A 23,343-nucleotide genomic window follows, 5' to 3' on the forward strand; every position below is an offset into this window, starting at 1 on the left:
TTAAAAAGCAAGATTAAACATATGTCACTTGCAGCTGACAAACGGGCCGCCTTTGTTATTGTCCTTTGAGGATTCTTTGAGCACTCAAATTATTAATTCATTTTTTAAAGTTAATGGCAAATGTCATTTTGAACGCTTTCAAAGCAGTCAGCTATTGTCATTTTTTATGCACTGTGGTTGCATATCAAAGCAAATGTTGAGAGAGAGGGATCATATACGTATGATTACTCCTGCCAGCGACAATCACCTCTCCACCCTCCTATTTCTTACTTTGAACAGCTTACGAACACAAACAGCTCTTCATTTGTCTTTCAGCGCAGAGATTTTTGCCTTGAGTTTTCTCTGAGCCTCATGGCTTTAAGCCCACGTAACCTCACATTTCTTAAATTGTGATGGGTCCTGGGTCTGCACACTGGGTCTGCACACTGGGTCTGCACCCTGGGTCTGCACACTGGGTCTGCACCCTGGGTCTGCACCCTGGGTCTGCACACTGGGTCTGCACCCTGGGTCTGCACCTTGACTCTGCACCCTGGGTCTGCACCCTGGGTCTCCACCCTGGGTCTGCACACTGGGTCTGCCCCCTGGGTCTGCACACTGGGTCTGCACCTTGGCTCTGCACCCTGGGTCTGCACCCTGGGTCTGCACACTGGGTCTGCACCCTGGGTCTGCACCCTGGGTCTGCACCCTAGGTCTGCACCTTGACTCTGCACCCTGGGTCTGCACCTTGGCTCTGCACCCTGGGTCTGCACCCTGGGTCTGCACCTTGGCTCTGCACCCTGGGTCTGCACCCTGGGTCTCCACCCTGGGTCTGCACACTGGGTCTGCGCCCTGGGTATGCGCCCTGGATCTGCGCCTTGGCTCTGCACCCTGGGTCTGCACCCTGGGTCTCCACCCTGGGTCTGCACACTGGGTCTGCACCCTGGGTCTGCACCCTGGGTCTGCACCCTGGGTCTGCACACTGGGTCTGCACCCCGGGTCTGCACCCTGCGCAAGCTGCAGACACACCACGTAAAACACAAGCAGATAGCTGACAATTGGAGTTAAAGGCATGTGGGCTTAGGTCATGGCGGAGGAGGCAACATTGTAGCCAGGCTTACCTTGTAATGTCTAAAGGCTGGTTTACTATGGTTTACTATGGCCCGCAACACAAACCCACAACCTACTTTTACTGTCTAAAGGCTGGTTTACTATGGCCCGACAACCTACTTTTACTGTCAGTTTTACTCCAAACAATTCATAGCTAGGTACAGTAATTCTGTAATATTTTGCAACATCTACAGTATTCCCTGCGTCATGCCAGGCAAATTCAGTTTGATATGCTCACATGCTGACATCACTTGAAAAAGGTTTTATCAGAATGAATGGAATTTAAGATGTCATTCCCTCTGTATCCAAGGATTTCAGCCATGATATGAACCTGCCCACTTCTGGCTCAAAGCTCTCGACGAAACATGTGTTGGTATATTTCCAAACCCACTTCCTCTGAAAATCCATGTGAAGAGATTTATCTCAGAGCGATACTTCTGATAACATATCTCTTCCTCTATGGGTATGACTGCACAGATTCCACTTTAAAGTCGAGCTGAACCCAAGAATGACTTTTCTTTTCTTTTAGTTCAAATACCTGGGTATGCAGTGCACCTATTTAATAATGTATGCAAAACAAATCACAACAATCTAATTTCTTTAGTTTTTCACACTTTTTCACATCAAAAGTTCGTTTTTCAAGATTTCATTGATAACAGTAATTTACAGTTTGCTGACGTCACCCAGTACTATCAAATTTCTACCCCATTTCAACCATTCATATCACGACATGCAGCTGTCAATCAAATCTTCATTTCTGGATAATTCTCTCTTCCAAATGAAGTAGAAAATGGCGCCTAGTGCCTGTCATCTGGCAGAATTCCTATCCCATAAACTAACTACTAACTTGGCCAATTGTTAGAAACATGGACAACAAACAAAAACTATAATCTCTAAGAATGCAAAGAAATGTAACTAACTGGCTCGTTAAAACGCGCATTCCAGGGATATCGTATTTACAGAAATAGCGTAAAAGGTGCGCGCTTGAGAGCGTTTGAGAGCGTGGTTGTCAGGGGTCTCCCCTCGGAGATTCCAGGCGGGCGGGCAGCACCCATTCATCGGATTGTCCGCTCCCTCCGCACGAAGCAGCTGGCTGCCTGGTACTCCGCGGATCCCACTCGCGTAGCACGACAACACGCTGAATCCCACTCGATTTGGGGGTGGAACATGCCATGATTAGCCAAAGCCCAATCCAGTCCCCAGAATTGTTGACATGATACTATGACCCCCCTCTCAACCTGTCATCTTAGACAAACTATGTTTTCAGTCTGAAACGGACTCATTATGCACGTGACGAACAGGTTCAGTTTGACTTTAACTCATATGAATGAATGGATACATGAAGGGGCTAGAGCAGTGGTTCACAACCTTAGAGTCACGAGCCTAAGTGGGGTTGCCTGGAATTCAAATAGGGTCTGTGCTGTGACACAGCAAAGCACATAAGTCAGCAGCAAAACAACTGCATTCATCAAAACACATTGATTAGTAATTCAGACACTTGGGTGACATCTGCTTTACTGTACGGGTGTGCTGACCTTATCCTCCCATTGATTCCTCTTTGCTGATCTCAATTCCGTTCCCCAGGCTATAAAACAGTGTGTCTCTTCCCCAATGAAATATGACGCCATCGTTCTGGAATATTTTATCTGTGTAAAACAAGTCTTCTGCAATATGCATTATACTTGTACACAGTGTTGGGTAACGGAATACTAGTAATGGCATTATGTATTACAGGGAATACTTTTCTGGGAATACTGTTAAAGTGACAGAAAGAAATTAATTCCATCATTTAAATAGTGTCAGGTGTGTTGTACATCTTTACAAAATGTGGCACAGAAGAATATTCATGTTTCTATTGCAAACCTGAAGAAAGAAAATCTAAAAAAAAAAAAAAAAAAAAAAAAAAACTTATCTGTGCTACCCCCCATTGCTCAAATATGTTACTGAGTTTGGATAATGCCTTATAGTTGGTTATAGTTATGGTTATAGTTGGTTGTAGTTATGAAAGTATCTACCCACTGAGCAATTTGACATTGAGTAGCTGTTTAAAAGATCTAGACTAAAATGAGGCTACACAGGGTTTAAAAGTAAAAGTTTAGTAGACCACGGGCCCTATTCTCCCACAGGCCTTCGGCACTAAAACGGGCCTTAACCGCAAAAAAACGTGCCTTGCGCCTGTTTTGGGACGATATCAATATGGCTTTACGCTGCCAAATGCGCTTTAGGCCGAATGGGCGTGGCCCAGTCCCAGAATGGGCCAAAGTGGGCGTGTCGGCCTTAAATCTCGGCGTACTGATATCTTGGCACCTGCCTTAAATTTAGCGCTTTGCGCCTTTGAAAACCAGGCCTATTCACTGCGCCAGTGCACTTGTGCCTCTCCCCTGTCACCCTTCTCTGTCTCTCTCTGAAACCAGGCCTATTCAGTGCGCCAGTGCTCTTCTGCCTCTGAGTCACCCTTCTCTCTCTCTCTCTGACTCCCTCGCTCAAACAGACACAACACATAGCAGCACCCAGCTTCCCATAGGAAATAGCAGTTGTAAGTTTACTGCCTGTGAATGTCCACTCCCAGCATGCAATTGGGTCCTCCATTTCGCTACTAAATAGAGCCGAAATAGATATAAAAGGTAGATCTAAAATAATGTGTAATGGTAAGACAACCTGCAATTGTCGAACATTTCAATATTGGACCAAATAAAACATGAAATGAAACACCACCCTATGTGAAACATATATGTCCGCTTGAGCCTATATATACCCTGTGTGGATTTAACGTGATTTAGGTAAGTGACAGCGGAACGCGCTTCGGAAGCTTCTACTGTCATCTGCTATACTGTGATGTGCGCTCCAATAACTTCGCCCTACTCCACATTTAGTTTTACAATAAAAACACATTTATGCAATGACTTTACATAATGTAGGGTATATTTATGTGCATCATTCTACCTGCAGCAGGGGAGAGAAAACGATATCTTTCTGGACAAACTTTCACCAATCTAATAGGCTATATTTTTCTAGCTGATGCGTTTAGTAAATTATTTTCACTTTGATCTTGCTATAGTGTAGCGTATTTACATGCTTGCAGTATTGAAACTGCAGTTAGATTGGTTTGAGAAGCATAATAATATGGAATAATAGCCTATAATGCAGACAGACAGGCTGGATGAAGGGAGGGGGGGGGGGGGGCAGAGCGTTTGGCTTTCGTCTGGTTTTGCGGGATCACTGGAATTGGAGCTAAAAAGGCAAGCGTGCGATTCGTTTATTGCACTTATCCAATGAGCATGACGGTGCATAATTTTACGCCTAAAAGGCGTGGTTGTAATGCTTTGGGCTGCATCTAGCGCCAGCACGACGATATCAAGTGCGCCTTTCCACGCCCACTGCTTTGATCTGCGCCTGCCGCTCGGCCTAGAAACTGCGCCGATGCAACGATAGGGGCCCACGTGTTCTGGGGTATATCCAAAAACAAGCGTGAATTGTGAAACTAACGTTTCGATGTGAGCAGCATCTTCTTCAGAGTCAAAACCGTTTTGACCCTGTCGCGTCGAAACGTTCATTTTTTGTACCTTATTAAATTTGCTTGCCAGTGATTTCATGTGCTCCAGTCAATTCAACTGTACCTAGCTAAGCTAATGCTAGCTACTTTGAGGTTAGCACAGACGATATCAGCTTACCGTTCATTAAGGTTAAATCCATAAATTGGGCCTGGGTGCGAGCGCTGTTTGAACGCAGCCTAATCAAGGAAACGTTTAGAACAGCTGTGAAGCAGAGTGATATACTGTACACAGAGTGAAGCACCCAGCACGGCTAGGATCCAGTCTTGTCCAATCAAATTGCTCGGCCGGAACTAACTGCTGTATAATATGTAATAATGTATTTACTGCTCAGGCTAAAACTGGGCTGTACTCTATAATATACCCAAAAAGATCAGGCTGTGTGAGAGCTAAAGCATAGTAGGTTCTGTGTTCAAATTACATTTTGTGTATTACCTCTAATGGAACACTTTTTTCAAGTAACCTACCCAACCTTGATTATATATTGCAGCCCAAGATGGCCATAATCTGTGTGTGTGTGTGTGTGTGTGTGTGTGTGTGTGTGTGTGTGTGTGTGTGCGTGCGCGCGCGCGCGTGCGTGCGTGCGTGCGTGCGTTCATGCGTGCTCGTGCATGCTCGTGTGTGTGTGTGCGTGCGTGCGTGCATGGGTTCATGCGTGCTCGTGCCTGTGTGTGTGTGTGGGTGTGCTCCAGTCTCTCCTGGTAGCCCAGCAGCTGGCCAACGCAGTAGGCGGGGTGATGTCCGGGGCAGCGGCAGGCATGAACCAGCCCCTCCTCATCCCCTTCAGCGCAGGAGGGCACCTGGGCGGACAGCAGGGCCTGGTCCTCTCCCTCCCCACTGCCAACATCCAGAGCCTGCTGGCTGCTGCCGCCGCAGGGGGCATCATGACCCTCCCACTTCACAACCTGCAAGGTAAGAGGGGCATGCAGATACAGCCAAGCCCAGCCACTGGAAGACTCCTCCCTGTGATAAGGAGAGTCCAAGAGAACGAGTATAATACCAAGGTGGTGCAGTGTTTCAAAAAGATCCTCGTGGTGATTCACTTGCTTGTACAGGATTCACACACAAAAAGAAAAGAAAAAAGCTGCAACTAGAAGAAAGTGGAATGAAAGAATAAATTCAGCTACTTTTGGAGGCAGGTGCACATGCTAATAAACCATCTTTATTGGTACAGAAAAACCAATGGATTCCAAAATGGTCACTTTTTCTTTTTCTTTGTCATACAACTCTAATGCAGGCTTTCTGCCGAAACACATTGGTTTTCAGTACCATTATTTTGCAGAATTCACAACATGAAGCTTCATTTTTATGTATTGGACAATTAGTGATAAATGTGACAAATACTTTTGCTTTAGCAATGAATCACCCAAAAGTGTGTTGTACATTCATTGTATGACATGTTACACTGTTTGAGTTCTTTTGTTGTTGTTGTTGTTGTTGTTGTTGTTGTTTTATTTATCAAATCAAACTGCTCTACAAAGCCCCCGACCAGGTAAGAATTCTTCTGGGGTTTGTATCCCAAAAAGCCGATATCCTCATCTTGCCCGGAGGAACGGCCATATTAATTACAGGTCAGCGTTTTGCAGTGCAGAAGCACTTTTCCTGCCTGGTTCCTGTGCATAAGAGTGCACGCTACTCCACTTCTTGATCTCTTTTCCACCTCATCCGTCCATCCACATGGCTGTACTTATCCTTGCCTTTTAAACTTTAATGCCCAAGTGTTCTCTTTTGATCATAGTTGTAAATGGTTTTCATTTTAATGTTTAAAACATTGTCTCTTTTATACCATTAGATTGAGGGAGGGATGGGGAAAAGCGTCAGTCATAAATCTTGGATGAGAGAGCCTCACTAATGTCAAAAGATGCCCGGCTCCATGTAAAGCAGTGTGTTTTTGGATGGAGATTACAATAATGCCAGTGCAGCACAAAGTGCACAGAAGGAAATGGATGGACAGATGCTGCCCTGAGTGAGGACATGTGGAGGTAGAAGCCTAATGGACACAAACATGCATAAATAACAGCAGGCATCGCTATGGACAGAGCTTTTAATAAACCCACATCCAGCCAGCCCAGCCTTCAGTGTATCCGTCAGTAGTGGAGGATAATGGGTCTGCCGCCTCACACTTCAACACATCTTCCTCCTCGTGCGTGAGGGACAACCCAGAGGCCCACAGTTGATCCATACTGATCCACAAACACATTGTCAGGATGTCCAGACAACCAAGCACATGGACCCCCATTTGATACGATTTTATCCCAGGGTCCTCCATCTCATAACAATTTAGCTTTCAGATGTTTTATTGCAGAAAGTGAATGGAACCCGTGACCAAAATAGTCATACATTCTGTCATTGTGTTACTTATGGATGGAATTATAGTGAGAATAAATAATTCCCCTTTTTGCTGGGAACCCCTTGGAACGCCCCTCAAAGACCCCTGGGGGTTCCTGGACCCCACTTTGAGAACCACTGGTCTAACCAACCAGCAGACAGTCAGAAATGCAGCTATGATGCAAGAGAGAGCGGGAGGGGACGCTTTTGGAGAAATGCCTCTTTGGCAGATCTGTTTTTAAGCTGACAGACCGCCTGTTCACACGTCCTCTTATCTGAAGGGGATGCTTTGAAGGGACCTCCGTGGAGAGAAAGTGACACGAGTCATGAGTGAAGCGAAATGTCTTGACTGTGTCCGCGCCCCTCTGGCCAGGCGGCGCTCCTCCACTCGGCCCTGTCTGAGCTCATCACAGCTCTGCTGAACGAGGCCTGCTGGCACAGCACCTCTGTCACACAGCTACAGCTCTGCTGGCCTCTGCCCCACCCCCCCTTCCCGCCGAGCCCCCGGCTTCCCGGCCTGATTAATCACACATATAATCCAGCCAGCGCCTCACTGTCGCTGGGGACCAGTCAGCTCATTTCACGACCTCGGGAGCAAGTGTGTTTTACAGCGCTCACGCTGCTAGCTAATTAGCGTCAGATCAGACACAGACAACTGCGAGGCACAGTAATGAGACTCCAGGAGCAGCCCAGGCAATGGCTGTGTTTAAATGTAATGAGGCGGCTAATGAGCCACTAATAAGGCTGTTTGTCTTGGGGAACGGGGGGATTGAGGGTGGAGAAATACTATAGAAGTGATTGTCATTTACATAAGAGTCCCATGCTTTTATCCACAGCCAGAACGTATTGTTTAAGTACGTTCTATTTTTCATTTCATTACATTCATTTTTCATATATTTTTCAGTCCATATTAGCCTCGCTTATTAGATACATTTTCACAAGCAGTCGTAATGAGAGAGAGGAAAATCAGAGCCAAGCAGTTGCAGCTAAGCATCTTTGATCACACTTTTTTTGATCATGTGACGTTAATCAAAGATCTTTGTGTAAGAAGTGATGTCAGAAGAGAGCAGGCTGCAGAGATGTGATCTGAGCTGGAGGAGGGCAGCTCTCTCAGACTGTGATGAATAACTAGGACTGTAATGGGGTTGTGCTGTAAAGTTGGAGCGGTTGCTTAAATAAAAGTGAGCAGCATCTTGTGGCAGACTCAGTAAACACAGGCAGCAGTGTAACTGCTTATTTGTCACAATGATTTATGCCTGCAAACATGCGGTAAAAACAAATTCCCAATGAAACTAAACAAGGGAGAAAGTTATCTGTTGTGACAGAGTGCACACAATTCTAGCTGACTTCACAGAGGCAAAAACTAGGTTGGGTCATGCTAGTGATCTGTAAATATGACGGCTCATATTACAAAAAAAACATACATGATTTTCACAATTTTAGATATATGTTTATGCGACGGACGCAGACATAAAACATCCACACTTTTTTTTTGTTAGATATGCCATACACAGCATGCTAACTTTTTGCTATATTAATAGTTTTTCATTCCACATGATTTTATAACAAGCAAAGCGTGATTACCATACTTGTATAACAAGTCATATCAAAGCCCTGCACATGTAGTACTCAATAGGGGTGAACAGAACAAATTCTCATCTGTCTACTGCTGTTCTCTATGACTGACTCAAAGTTAATGCAAGGAGCTCTCTCATATTAATAAGCATATCCCATCTTATTTGCTGTGAGCAAAAAGCCAGGCGGCGCATCACATCAGAGAGACGAGTTCTAACGGTGAGGTGAGAGCATTCTTCCTCTGTACTCGTCCAAACAGCACTCAAGGATCCTCATAAAGGTCGGCATCCCACTCACCTGCATAACGAGACCCAGTGTCAGCACCAATCAAAGCTGTGTCTGTGGTTTGGATGAGAACGCTCGGCGCTAGCATTCGCAGGATGTGGGTGTTAGCGGGATACAAATGAGGGAAATCACTCTGCTCATTACGGCACCAAAGGGTGGGCTGCTGGGGGGAGAGCCAAATGTTTCCACACTACAATAGTTAGACATCTCAGCCTCCATCTCTCCTGCCTGGCCTGCGCTGACTGCTGCTCCTTTAAGAGGTTAGATCACCGGGCCAGGCCACTGACTTAACCCCTGTCTGCTGCTCCTTTAAGAGGTTAGATCACCGGGCCAGGCCACTGACTTAACCCCTGTCTGCTGCTCCTTTAAGAGGTTAGATCACCGGGCCAGGCCACTGACTTAACCCCTGTCTGCTGCTCCTTTAAGAGGTTAGATCACCGGGCCAGGCCACTGACTTAACCCCTGTCTGCTGCTCCTTTAAGAGGTTAGATCACCGGGCCAGGCCACTGACTTAACCCCTGTCTGCTGCTCCTTTAAGAGGTTAGATCACCGGGCCAGGCCACTGACTTAACCCCTGACTGCTGCTCCTTTAAGAGGTTAGATCACCGGGCCAGGCCACTGACTTAACCCCTGTCTGCTGCTCCTTTAAGAGGTTAGATCACCGGGCCAGGCCACTGACTTAACCCCTGTCTGCTGCTCCTTTAAGAGGTTAGATCACTGGGCCAGGCCACTGACTTAACCCCTGTCTGCTGCTCCTTTAAGAGGTTAGATCACCGGGCCAGGCCACTGACTTAACCCCTGTCTGCTGCTCCTTTAAGAGGTTAGATCACTGGGCCAGGCCACTGACTTAACCCCTGTCTGCTGTGGGAATGCCTCTCTGTCTCTTGCCCATGACATTATTGGCACAGTCAGTGCATTTCAAACATCATTTTCAGGCTTTTTGTGCCTGCTTATAGCCACACTGTGCCTGCTTATAGCCACACTGTGCCTGCTTATAGCCACACTGTTTGATCACTTGTGTTTTTTCCCCCTTATGTCAGGGCAGGGCAATATGGACAGAATCAAATATCACAATGTTTTTGACTAAATACCTCGATATTGATATTGTGACAATATTGTAAGGATGGCTTTCACAAAATATTTAATGATTTATATTTAATAATTTATAACAATGAGATTTTTGATAAATAATCATCAGTAATGTGGATATATGACTATGTGGGTAAAGGCAAATAATAGAACAGCTAGAACAGTCTGGTAAGTTCAGAAAATGACATCACTTTACTGTAATCCAGTCTTTAAAGCAGGAAAAGACAACACATGTATCACCATATTACCATATCCAAAATGTAAGAAGATATCTAGTCTCATATATCACGATAACGATATAATATAAATGTGATATATTGCCCAGCCCTACCTTATGTGTATACTGTTGAGCTGAGATGGAAATAATGGATGGATGGATATTGTTTGTGTTGGGATTATGTAAATTTGCACAGTAGATTATTAAGAAGCCCACATTTCCTCACGTCAACACCTGCCATCGAAACACAATAGAGGCCAAGCCCATCCCTTCTCCCCCATCGCTGTTTAATTTGAAGTGTATTCCACGCCTCCTTTAATGATTTAACTTTGCTGTGGTTGTAAGATGACTCGCAGGGGAGAGAGTTGCATTAAATAAATAACAGTGATAAAATGTAGACCTCATACATTTCAAAGCTAATGCAACTAGCGATGCAATAGGAGCAGCTGCACACAGTCCTGGAGCGGTAATTTGATTGATTTGTTGTGACAGCAGCCAAATAATTGAGAGTGAGAAGTGCTGCCGGAGATGAAGCGCAGGCACAGGCAGGTTCACCCAGGCAATCCCAGCAGATATGGCACCCGGGTTCTCATCTCTGCCATTGATATCTTCCAGCGCTTTATTGTTTGTCTTCAATAAGCAGCTCGGAAACGTGCGGGGTTACTGCCTTTGTGACAGTTCAGGGCTGAAAAAACAACTCACCAATCAAAATGTACAGAAGAGTGTTCAAAAGGTTAGAATCAAACACACATTTTCACTGGCATCTCGTGCACTGCAGGCTTACTGTACTACGCTACGCGCACGTGGGCACGCCTTCCCCCGAGACTCACCATTTAAACTCATGTCTGTTTTGAAGTTCCCATGTAAGTAAATTTTACCCCCTGGGTGTTTCACTTGTTGCAGACATGTTAATGATTTGTTCAGAATTTCAGCTACATGCATTTCATAATTGCAAAAATGACAGCTCATTTGGATACATACAGTATTGTTATTGTTGTTATTTTTTGTTGTTAGTCTATGGAGGCTATGTATTCCCAGATTGTTTTTATTTTTTTATTTAACACCTACATCTCTCATGGGTGTAATAGTGTTTGTTTTCTGGGCGCCCCGGTATACAGCAGTAGATTCCCTGCCTAACAACATGAGGGTTGCAGGTTCGAGCCTTGGTCGGGCGTCTATACAGACACAATCTGCCGTGTCTGTGGTTGGGAAGCCAGATTAAGGGTATGTGTACTGGTCGCTGCACTAGTGCATCCTCTGGTCGGTCGGGGTGCCTGTTCGGGGGGAGGGGAACTGGGGGGAATAGAGTGATCCTCCCATGCGCTACGTGCTGCCGGTGAAACCCCTCGCTGTCAGGTGAAACGAGGTGGCTGGTGACTGCACATGTATCGGAGGAAGCATGTGCTAGTCTACAACTCTCCCCAGAGGGGAGCAGAGGGGGTGGAGCAATGACGGCGACAGCTTGGCAGGGGGAACTGGCCAAGTACGATTGGGGAGAAAATGAGGGGAAAATGTTTGTCTGGTGAGATAGCATTGTTTGCCTTAACCTATGGCTGTTGACTGCTGTTTTGCTTTGTGGACGGTGGCGGGGTCACTCTGGCTCGGCCACGCCGCAGGACAGCACACTGCCAGAGCCTGAGATACTGGAGATAGAAAGAGAGGGGGGCAGCAGCACACTTGCAGAGCCTGAGATAGATAGATAGAGGGGGGGGGGAGTTATGATGGTGCAGAGGAGGACAATAATATTGTTAATCAGACATGGCTGTGTCTGCTCCAACACAGCAGACCCTGACATCTGCCCCCACCGGTAAACACAGAGGGAGACATTTTGCAAACAGCCTGCCATAAACACACAGCCTGCACAGCACTTTCCCCACATTAGATACTCTACTCTGTGAATGCTGAGATTGCAGTGCAGTTATTCCAAAACATTTTATTGAATGTACAGAGTGTGTCTTTTGTTCTCTGGGACTTTGCACTGTGTTGTAGACAATGCATTTTTCTCAGCTACAAGTTGGCTGAATTCCAACAATTAGCTTCCAATTATAGAGCATTTTGTAAAATGTTCTCCATGTTCCCATTAGATCAAAAACAAATAACCCTCTCTATGGTGCTATCTATCCATCCATCCATCTTCAACCACTTATCCGGGGTCGGGCACGGAGGTAGCAGTTCCAGCAGGGGACCCCAAACTTCCCTTTCCCTAGCCACATTAGCCAGCTCTGACTAGGGGATGCCGAGGCATTCCCATGCCAGCGTGGAGATATAGGGCTCTATTCTCCCCCTGGCCTTAAATTTGCATTTATGGCTTGGCGCAGCGCTATTAGTGGGCGTGGTCACGCGCATTCCCTAATTTTTCCTTGATGCTAAACGCCAGAATGCGCGGCGCTAACCATTTAACCACGCATTTTTAAGCATAGAATTATTCACAAGTGTTGGATTGGTGATCTCCAGTAAACCAATCACATTATTCCCTTCCAAGCTCCGATCCGCGGAGCGACTCCAGTCCGGTCAGAAAAGCCCTAGAAGCAAAAATGATGTAAGTCAGGAGGGGATGAGGAGATGACAAAGATGTGAAAGAGAGAGCAAGAGAGGGGGAGAGAGAGTGAGAGTGAGAGAGAGACAGAGTGATTGAGAGTGAGAGGGAGAGAGTGAGTGAGAGAGAGAATGCAAGTGAGTGAGAGAGAGAGAGGGGGAGAAGTCTGTATCAGACGAGCATGCAGACACAACTGTGAGTTGCTTTGGAAAGGCATGTCCACAAAATAGGATAACGCCGTGGTTGCATCCCCGGCGCACTGAATAAGGCCTGGTTTTGAAAAGCGTTAAACCGCAAAATTAACGCCCGTTGGGAAGATCGCTTTAGGCTGGTATTTAAGGCCGAAACGCCCATTCTGGCCTATTCTGGCACTGCACCACACCTCTTCAGCGTAAAGGGCATTTCGGGGCGTAAAAACATGACGGTATCCTCCCGAGTCAGCGGTAGGCAGGCGTAAAGCGTGTCTTTTTGCGTTTAAGGCCAGTTTAGCGCCTAAGGCCAGGGGGAGAATAGAGCCCATAATCTCTCCACCTAGGCCTCGGTCTGCTCCGTGGTCTCCTCCCAGCTGGACATGCCTGGAACACCTCCCTAGGGAGGCGACCAGGTGGAATCCTTACCAGAATCCCGAACCACCTCAACTGGCTCCTTTCTACGCAAAGGAGCAGCGGCTCTACTCTGAGTCCCTCACAGATGACTAAGCTTCTCACCTTATCCCTAAGGGAGATGCCAGCCACCCTCCTGAGAAAACCTGTTTTGGCCACTTGTAACCGCCATTTTGTTCTTGCCCACATGCTCCCTTTCATAATATTAGGCATCTCGTGTGCTACGCTCGCCCGCCCTGCAGCTCGCCGAGCTGGCCCTGCAACTCGCATACACAGCTCGCCCGCTACGTGGCCTCACCCGCAGCTCAGCTGCTACGTGGCCTCATCTGCTCTATTGGCATGCGCAGCTCACAATTGCTCATGTGGCATCACTGATGACATCACTTTCAGCTGAGTGACATCAAATTTAAACAAACATTGCCCACTTGCTCCTTATATATATGCGAGTGAGGCTGTGCTGCCTCGCCCGCAGCTCGGCTGCTGTGTGGCCTCGCCTCCTCTATTGACATGCGCAGTGCACAATTGCTGAACTCCCATCACCACTTCATAGTTAAATGGGCATATGATATCATCTCATATTGATCGCAGGCCCCTGAATTGAATTGAATTGAATTGGATCGAAATCGTATCATGGCAGACTTTGTGATATCAGCAAATATCATATTGGTGTCTGGTGGTGAGCGGACATCCGCACCTAGACTTCCGCTTCCGTGCGCCACAGTCATTGTTCACAGTGTGATTGGCGGGGGAATGGAGTTGAAGTTGATTAATCTGTACTTTTTGTAGGTGTTTTAGTTCCAGACCACATTTTGTTAATCTCTATAAACGGATAACTGCATATGAGACGTCGTCAGACTGTAAACGACAGAAGCGGAAGTCTTGGCGCGGACGTCCGCTCTACACCGGAAAGCTTGAGTTTTATTAGTCGTCACACTGATAGACTCTGGGTGCCCAGATTGGCCACTGCATAATATGACATTTGTAATCAAACCTAAATTATCGGAACATGCTGGGAACAGAAATAGAATGAAATCTTCTGAACACAGAAATTCTTAATCAATATTTTAGATAGTTTAAGATAGTTGCATATCAATAAGGTAGTCCCAACAATTACGCACAATCAATAGAGATTATCTTTGCACTGACATGTGATTTGCTCATTGTTCCTGTTGTGTAAACATACATGTAAGTCTGATGTTTCACTAAATGAGGTTGTAATGAATATTATATAAATTACATACATAAGTTACAGTATGTTGCTACTCTATTGTTTTCATGATATTTCTAGTAAATGATGTTTCTAGTAAATGACGTGACCATTTGGCTTGCGGTTGTTTTGTAGAATTACATCTCACTTCTTTCTTTCTTACTTTCCGGCCAGATGGTTTCCAAAAGATTTTTGCTCCCCTCACATTAAAGGTCTGCCATATTGCTGAGGTGCCGTTCAGAAGCTTTCAGGAACAATCTGTAGTCAAGCATTTTAAATGAAAATTGATTTGTGATTTACATGGTCAGTGAGGGGAAAATGAACTTATGAAATGTTGTAAATGAAATATTAGACAAGGTGCAGTGGGAGAGAGCAGACAGAGATGGTAATCTTGTGGAACTAGAATTCCCGCCTGGCAGAATTGGGTGACATTTTACATTTATCAGTGTTCTGCATGAGTTGTAATGTTAATGGTAATTTTATGGGACTGAACGGGAATGAAAATGGTGTTATCACACATTGCCTCAAATGTAGAATTGTGTAAAGCAGCACAGCCGTATCCTTTATTTCCCATTCCCCAATAATGTGAGTTAATGCATGATCTGTCCTCTCAGGTTGAATGTGTGTATTCAGCCTGTTTTTATCAGTCTGTTCGGCTCAGGGCCCCTATAACACATACCTTTCCCAATGGATGAAAATACACACACTGCTGTATGTTCATATTGGTTGCTATACAGCATTCACATCTATTGGCCAGAAGTAATCAGTGCCTCCAGGAGTTTTTTTGTGATTGTTGCGATCAAAAATGCTTGATTTTGCAGCTGCTTTTCTCAAAAATTGCAATGCAATTTGCGAAGCATTATGTTGTTGTTTTTTTGTTTGTTTGTTTTTTTAATTGTGGGAACTGGCAAAAATTGCAAGTTGATCTGGAGAATTGACAATTGACAAATGCTGCGTATTCCTTTTAAAAGGTCTTGGTTGATGCACACTGTTGCACAGTTGATTTCACTACTGTTGACAAAATGTAAAAAGTCGCTTTGGATAAAAGCATAATGCTACTCTAAATGACTTTATGTAATGTAATGTAATGTTTAAAAAAATCAATTTTCCCTAATTTTCCACACCTTTTCTCTGTTTTTTCTTTCTTTCTTTTGGCGATAAAATTGCAGGAACTGGCAAAAATAGCAATTTGAGGAAACTGTTTTGTTGTTTTTCTTGAAGGGCCTGGGTGATGTACTGTAAGACCTGCATTGCTTCCTCAATGGTTCTCACATTTATTCAGTGGGGCTTTGCTGCTCTTCCTGTTTTTCTACGAAGTCCACATGCAGTATTACAGGGAAGTACACATGCAGTATTACAGGGAAGTACACATGCAGTATTACAGAAGTACACATGCAGTATTACAGGGAAGTACACATGCAGTATTACAGGGAAGTACACATGCAGTATTACAGAAGTACACATGCAGTATTACAGAAGTACACATGCAGTATTACAGGGAAGTACACATGCAGTATTACAGGGAAGTACACATGCAGTATTACAGAAGTACACATGCAGTATTACAGGGAAGTATACATGCAGTATTACAGAAGTACACATGCAGTATTACAGGGAAGTACACATGCAGTATTACAGGGAAGTACACATGCAGTATTACAGAAGTACACATGCAGTATTACAGAAGTACACATGCAGTATTACAGGGAAGTACACATGCAGTATTACAGAAGTACACATGCAGTGTTACAGGGAAGTACACATGCAGTATTACAGAAGTACACATGCAGTATTACAGAAGTACACATGCAGTATTACAGGGAAGTACACATGCAGTATTACAGGGAAGTACACATGCAGTATTACAGAAGTACACATGCAGTATTACAGGGAAGTACACATGCAGTATGACAGGGAAGTACACATGCAGTATTACAGGGAAGTACACATGCAGTATGACAGGGAAGTACACATGCAGTATTACAGGGAGGGAAGTACACATGCAGTATTACAGAAGTACACATGCAGTATTACAGAAGTACATATGCATTATTACAGGGAAGTACACATGCAGTATTACAGAAGTACACATGCAGCATTACAGAAGTACACATGCAGTATTACAGAAGTACACATGCAGCATTACAGAAGTACACATGCAGTATGACAGGGAAGTACACATGCAGTATTACAGAAGTACACATGCAGTATTACAGAAGTACACATGCAGTATTACAGAGAAGTACACATGCAGTATTACAGAAGTACACATGCAGTAATACAGGGAAGTACACATGCAGTATTACAGAAGTACACATGCAGTATTACAGAAGTACACATGCAGTATTACAGGGAAGTACACATGCAGTATTACAGAAGTACACATGCAGTATTACAGAAGTACACATGCAGTATGACAGGGAAGTACACATGCAGTATTACAGAAGTACACATGCAGTATTACAGAAGTACACATGCAGTATTACATAAGTACACATGCAGTATTAAAGAAGTACACATGCAGTATTACAGGGAAGTACACATGCAGTATTACAGAAGTACACATGCAGTATTACAGGGAAGTACACATGCAGTATGACAGGGAAGTACACATGCAGTATTACAGAAGTACACATGCAGTATTACAGGGAAGTACACATGCAGTATTGCAGAAGTACACATGCAGTATTACAGAAGTACACATGCAGTATTACAGGGAAGTACACATGCAGTATTACAGAAGTACACATGCAGTATTACAGAAGTACACATGCAGTATTACAAGGAATTCGCTGACAAAAAGAGATTTAGTGAAAGGTTAAATGGTGGATCACTTTAAATCTCTTCTATGATACAGATACAACTTTATACCGTTCTAAGACAAAAGCTGTGTGATATGTGACAAAAAGGCATGATTGTGTCTTAGCACACTTTAGTTCCATCTTTAACATCTTAAGATTTGGCCTCTATCAATATACAATCAATTTGCCTTTAGTAGCCTGTTTATTGTGTTTTGACTATTTTTCACTATTTTGACCATTTTTCAATATTGAAAATGTCTGCGCAGATTTTCATCCACTCATGTAAGACTGGTTGAGAAGTAGGTAGGCTAGTGTAGCGTGATTTAAATATATCATCACTGTCAATTATGACTGCATATATGATTATAAACATAAACCAGACATTACCAATACAGATCTATCATCCACTCACATATCGCATACAAGCAAATCAATATATCATCACCTACTAATCGATGCTACTTGTATTCAGTGCTTTTTTCTTTTTTTCTTTAATCAATACGCCTGTGCAGTGAATGTTTCCTGTTCGCACTGTGGCCTGGTGGTGCTGCATGTATGGATTTTCACAGCGCTTGGTCTTCCATGTTTGAGCGCGAAAAGAAGCGCGAACTAAGAACAAAAGTGATCCGGTGCAAAGAGGCAGCGGGAGCGTCAGGAGCCCGGGCCGGATCACACAAGGTCATTATTAAACATGGCTCTCCAGTTCCCCGTCCGTGAAACCAAAGAGTCTGTGGTGACATTTGTCAGCAGATGGTGTGGAACCAAACCCCTGACCATCGGGGGAACAACTGAGCCGCTGCTAAAAGCTATCTGCGGTTACTAATTGCTGACCAGGGCCTAATTACCTTAATTAATGGCCTGGGTATCTGGGGGCCCGATTTGCGGGGGCTTTTATCAGTATCAGTGCAGCTTAAAAGGTCCCGCAGGAGGTCTGAGGAGTGTGTCAGTCCCCGGGGTGCTATTCCTGGACTAACTGCAGACACATCACACATGGATCCTGTAGCATGGGTACAGGCCAGCGTGTTGGGAGAGAGATATCTGTTACTCACAGATCATAAGAGAACAACACTAAGTACATCTGGAGTTGAAAGAGGCTTTTCTTGCCTCTCTCTCTGAACACTCTTCCTACCACTTCTTCAACTCTACCTTCTCTCTCTCTCTCTCTCCCTCTCTCTCCTGCAAACCCGTTTTCTGAATTTCACCATCGTAATTCACAATGACAAAGTAGACTTAGCAGCCTTTTTCCACAGACGTGGGGGGTTTTGTTCAGTGGGCTCTCACTGTGAAATTAGCCCTGGTTCTTTCATTTTCCGCCTGCAGTGAAATGGTTAAAAGACACACATCGGCCAATATGAAAATACAACTGATTCAACAAAATCTGCTGCTTCTCCCTGCTTGCTCCTCACCCGTTCGCCAGCAACCTTCCCCCCCTCCCATTCGCATCCCCCCCGCTTTCTCTCTCTCTCTCTCTCTCTCTCTCTCTCTCTCTCTCTCTCTCTCTCTCTCTCTCTCTCCACACTAGCCCCCCACCCCCACCCCGTCAGGCACCTTGTCCGTGTCTGAAGCAGGCTTGTAAGTTTCGGCTGCATACATTTCTTTTGATGATATATTGTCCCGGTGGGGAATTTCATTTACTGCCACTGCCCTTTGCTGAACCTGTTGCTAGTCAGTGAGCACGATAAGCGTATAAGTAGCATGCTACTTCATTCATCATACATCGTTCTGGGCTCTCAAATATCTCATATGCGATTCAGGAAGAAACTACTAAACCGGCACAAAGAATCCCACCAGGAACAGCTGAGGTTCCATTAAACGCTGTGTACAAAACACAGCACGCTCGCTATCTATGATCAAATACACATTTTCCATGGTGCATCTACAAAACATTAGCCTTCATTTTGTGGTGTGTGCTACATGGTTTATGTGGTGGTGCAACAACAACAACACAAGTAACTCCAGTGCAGTGCTCATGTAGAACCTAATTCCATTCACATTGTATTAGAATGCATGCATTTTGAAATGTTTTCCCCCTCAATCACAGTGGCTGTGCCCTGTGTTGTATTAAACAGCATTGATAATCACAAGAGGCTGGGTGTCACTCAGAAGTCTCCACATCACTAAGGCAGACAGTGATGTGCTGCCGGCCATGTTGTGTGCTATGTGAAAGTGCTTACACGCTCCCTCAGACAACCAAAGGGAATAATTAAGGGCAGAAGATGGAGGCAGAAGAATGGAAAGCAAATCCCATTGTTTGGGCTTATTTCATCCCACTGAATTCTTTTTCTCACTTTCTTTCGCTCTCTTCTCACATTCCTCTCCCGAATGCACTGTGCTTTTGTGGCACACTATCAAAAGCATATGTATTGTAAGCGAAGCAGCAGTGCAGAACAAAAGCCCTATGATGTCCTATTCATATTATACCACATTGTCTTTTGATTATTCTACAATCATCGTATATCTGTGCAAGGTGGAGAGGAAGGGGACGCTTAATTACCCCATAATGTACAGTACAGTTCTGTACTGTAGCTTCAGAAAGATATATTTTAGAGAATTTGAAAACAAGCTTGCTTTTTCCGAATCAATTAATCCCCCCCCCCCCCCCCCCCCCCCCCCCGACGGCGTCATATTTCAGGCCCTCACAATCAAAACTGTTACCAAAATAATCCACAATGAAATTCAAATTTAAGGTGAACAGACTATTAGTGCAACTCTACTCCACTCCATTTCTACAGCAGTAAATGTAACCCCTCAATCTCTCTCCGCTTTTACTGTCAGTCAGAGAGCACTCAGTCATCTCCGTGCATCAGGCCCGCAATATTGATTTTTCCACCCACTGAAACAGCCGCATGAACATAAATTTTGCATGAGGCTTTTACTCGCGGCCTCCGCTTCTGTCTGACGACACATGATGGGACCATGAACAGGCTGTAATAACCCAGTCTGTCCTGCCAGGCAAACAGGCCTTTTTTTCTTCTTCTTTGGGATTGGGGGGGGGGGGGGGGGGGGCAGACTCCTGCACCTTCTAGACTTTGAAGGACAAACACCAGAGGGGGACCACTTAGTGCCACATACCGTCTACACGTCCTCTAAGCCAGACCTGGGCATTATGCGGCCCTCATGATGGTTCTGCCTGGCCCGGGAGGTCTAAGACAAACCCCACCATTTGACTTGTGAAGCTAAAAAAAAGTCAGTGTAGTCTGCACTCTCAGACAGTAGGGACGACTAGTGTTGTTGATTAGTGACAACTAATGTTGTTGATTATTAATGATTTGAATGTAGAGGTGTGGTTTTATAAGCCATTTGGGCTGTTTTATGGAACAGTATGGGTAAAAAAAAAGTTTTTTCCCTCAATTTCTTGAAAATGTAAATCATGACAACATGTAGGAAATGTATGAAAAAAAAGAAAAGCCCACTGCCTGTCTCTTGAGTTTTCCCCTCAGAACTACAGTAAGGGTTCCCAAACGTTTGCATAACAAAGGAGCACCATGTACATTAGACCACAGCCTGACATTTAACAAGATTTGTCCCATCTGAGAAAATGTTCATGTTTACCGGTAGATCTGATGCCATGGAAACCTAACGTGTGTTCACTCCAAACATGGAAATTGCGTTACTCACTCGAGTTTGACTATGCAAATTCTCCACTCAAGTTGAAAAAATGTGGGCGTCCGGGTAGTGTAGCGGTAGATTCCCTATACCTACCAACACGAGGGTCGCAGGTTCGCACCTCCGGCTTGGTTGGGCGTCCATACAGGAGGCACGTATGGTGGTGTCTGCAGGGGTGGGAAGCCAGATTTGGGGTATGTGTGCTGGTCGCTGCACTAGTGCCTCCTCTGGTCGGTCGGGGCACCTAGTCGGGGTGGAAGGGAACTGGTGGGAATAGTGTGATCCTCCACGTGCTACGTCCTGCCGGTGAAGCTCTCCCTGTCAGTTGAAAAGAAGCGGCTGGCAACTGCGTCGGAGGAAGCATGGTACTAGTCTAGGCTCTCCCCACATCGGCAGAGGGTGGAGCAGCGACTGGGGCAGCAGGGGGAAAAATTGGCCAAGTAATTGGGGAGAAAATGGGGGGGAAATCTGAAAAATAATAGTAATTTAAAAAAAGTTGAAAGATTTCAACTCGAGGGAATAGCGGTTGAGGCAAATATTGCATCATTCTCGCTGCATCATCCACCTCATTCACACAGCATGGGGCAAAATGGCGTCTGCTCATGTGTTTGCATTGACTATGTACAGTAATCTCAAATTTGCAAAATTGCATTTGCTTTTCCACACACTACAGCAGCTGTTTTCACTGATTCAAGCAGTCGAGGGGGAGCAACACAGTGTTGGACAAGTTACTCAGGAAAATACTAATTTAAAAAGTAATAAAATTACTTTACTTATTACTTGGTATCAAAGTGATTAGTTACATTACTCGTTACTTGGAAGATGCTCGGTACATGATTGGACAACACATACTCCATACTGTAGTTAGAGAGCAGGAAAAGCTAGAATCAAAATGGGCGTACTTATTAAGGAAAGTAATAATCAAATTAAACTACAGCTCATTTTCCTTGCGACCCCCTAGAAACCCTCTGAAGTACCTCTGGAGGTCCCCGGATCCCACTTTGGAAATCAATAAGCGTCCAAGAGTAAGTGAACCCACAAGGGCAGCATTATGGAGTACACAGGGATTTCCTTGTATGTCTAACATCTCCATGGAGAGGATTTGGCTCTTTGAAAGACTTCCCCTAGAGTGAGAATTGTACAACACAGCTAGCTTGATATTGCCTTGCATCACAAAGTGAAAGCATTATCTCTGGATCCCTACAAGGCACGTGGTTTACTCTCTAAAATCCTCTGGCTCCACAACTCCACTCAAATCTGAACTTTGTAGTCAGTCAGTGAGTCTCTCCTGAAGCAAGACTGATATTGTATGCAGTGGCTGTGAGTAATATTTCTATTCATTATCTCAGTCTTTTTTTCCTACAGTTTCATTTCTCATGTTTATTCCATTGCCAATGCAAAAATCTATTTTCCATAGCGTTAACACGGTTCCCAATTGTGACAATTTGCTAGTAAAAAATAATCTAAAAAATCAAAAAAAGTCTTTCAAGTTGTGTTATGGGCATCTTTTTTTGCGTGTTTTATCTTTGCATCATATGTGATACTAACTCAAGTGTGTACTGCACTGTCCAAATACGTCTAAACTGGATAAAAACAATATCTTAGAGGTTGCTCAATGTCTGAAAAATACACAGATATGTCTGCCTATATGGCGATACATGGACTTGTTGTCACTGACAAAATAAGTGACCAATGCTGATAAAAAGCTAACAGTGCTCGAAATAAATCAGGGAAGAAAACAGTCATGTTATTCACTTCATCAGTCTGTGAGTGCTCCAATCTAATCCACAGAGTAAAAAATGACCTTCCTTTGACCACCTTCATAATTACCAGATCTCATCCAGGCTAAATCTCCTTACCTCCTCTGCAGTAATTATCAGTGTGACTTATTGAAAAGGCTGTTGAGACAGTGGTTTATGGACTCCCACAGTGGGACGTGAGGCAGAGCAGTAACAGGGATGTTGTTTGTCCCTCCCAACTCTCTTGTTAGGGAATGACAGCTGTGTTTAGACTGGAGCAATTCCTAAAAAATACAAGACATTTTCATTAACTCCTGACAGGCTCCTCTGCAGTTCCTGATGAGAGCTTAATTTACGACACTCCTTAACGATGCCAGAGACAGAGCGCCAGTACAACAGCAGTTAAGAATGATTTGAACGCTGGCCTGCAGATTGATGGTGGAAGATATTCCGTCTTTTTGCTGTTTAATTATGCGCAAATACTGGAGTGTCTTGAGATGATCGGGGGACTTGAGGTGATGTTCCACCGCAAGAACTTTGCGTGAACTCAACTGCTTCAAAAGCAATTATCACACCTTTAACAAAGCATACTATAAATACATGAAGAGATTTGTTCCAAAATTTATCTATCTATCTACAAAAGAAATGAAATGAGACCCACTCTCCCATGTGGCCTGCAGTTAGCAGTTGACTTCAGACGTTTGCTCATAAAATTGTTTGT

General features: G+C 44.6%; 1 protein-coding gene across 1 annotated transcript in view; it reads left to right on the forward strand.

Moving 5' to 3' along the window:
- The window catches only part of pou6f2 (POU class 6 homeobox 2), a gene marked incomplete at its 3' end in the record, with an annotated part of 136,558 nt that overhangs the window by 34,260 nt on the left and 78,955 nt on the right, over positions 1 to 23,343 (forward strand). Inside the window, exon 3 of the mRNA XM_083659955.1 lies at positions 5,330 to 5,549. Coding sequence (XP_083516081.1) covers positions 5,330 to 5,549 — 220 coding nt within the window. The remainder of the gene's footprint in view (positions 1 to 5,329; positions 5,550 to 23,343) is intronic.

The sequence above is a fragment of the Poromitra crassiceps genome (genome assembly GCF_964638095.1).
Source record: "Poromitra crassiceps genome assembly, chromosome: 2".
Classification (NCBI taxonomy): domain Eukaryota; kingdom Metazoa; phylum Chordata; class Actinopteri; order Beryciformes; family Melamphaidae; genus Poromitra; species Poromitra crassiceps.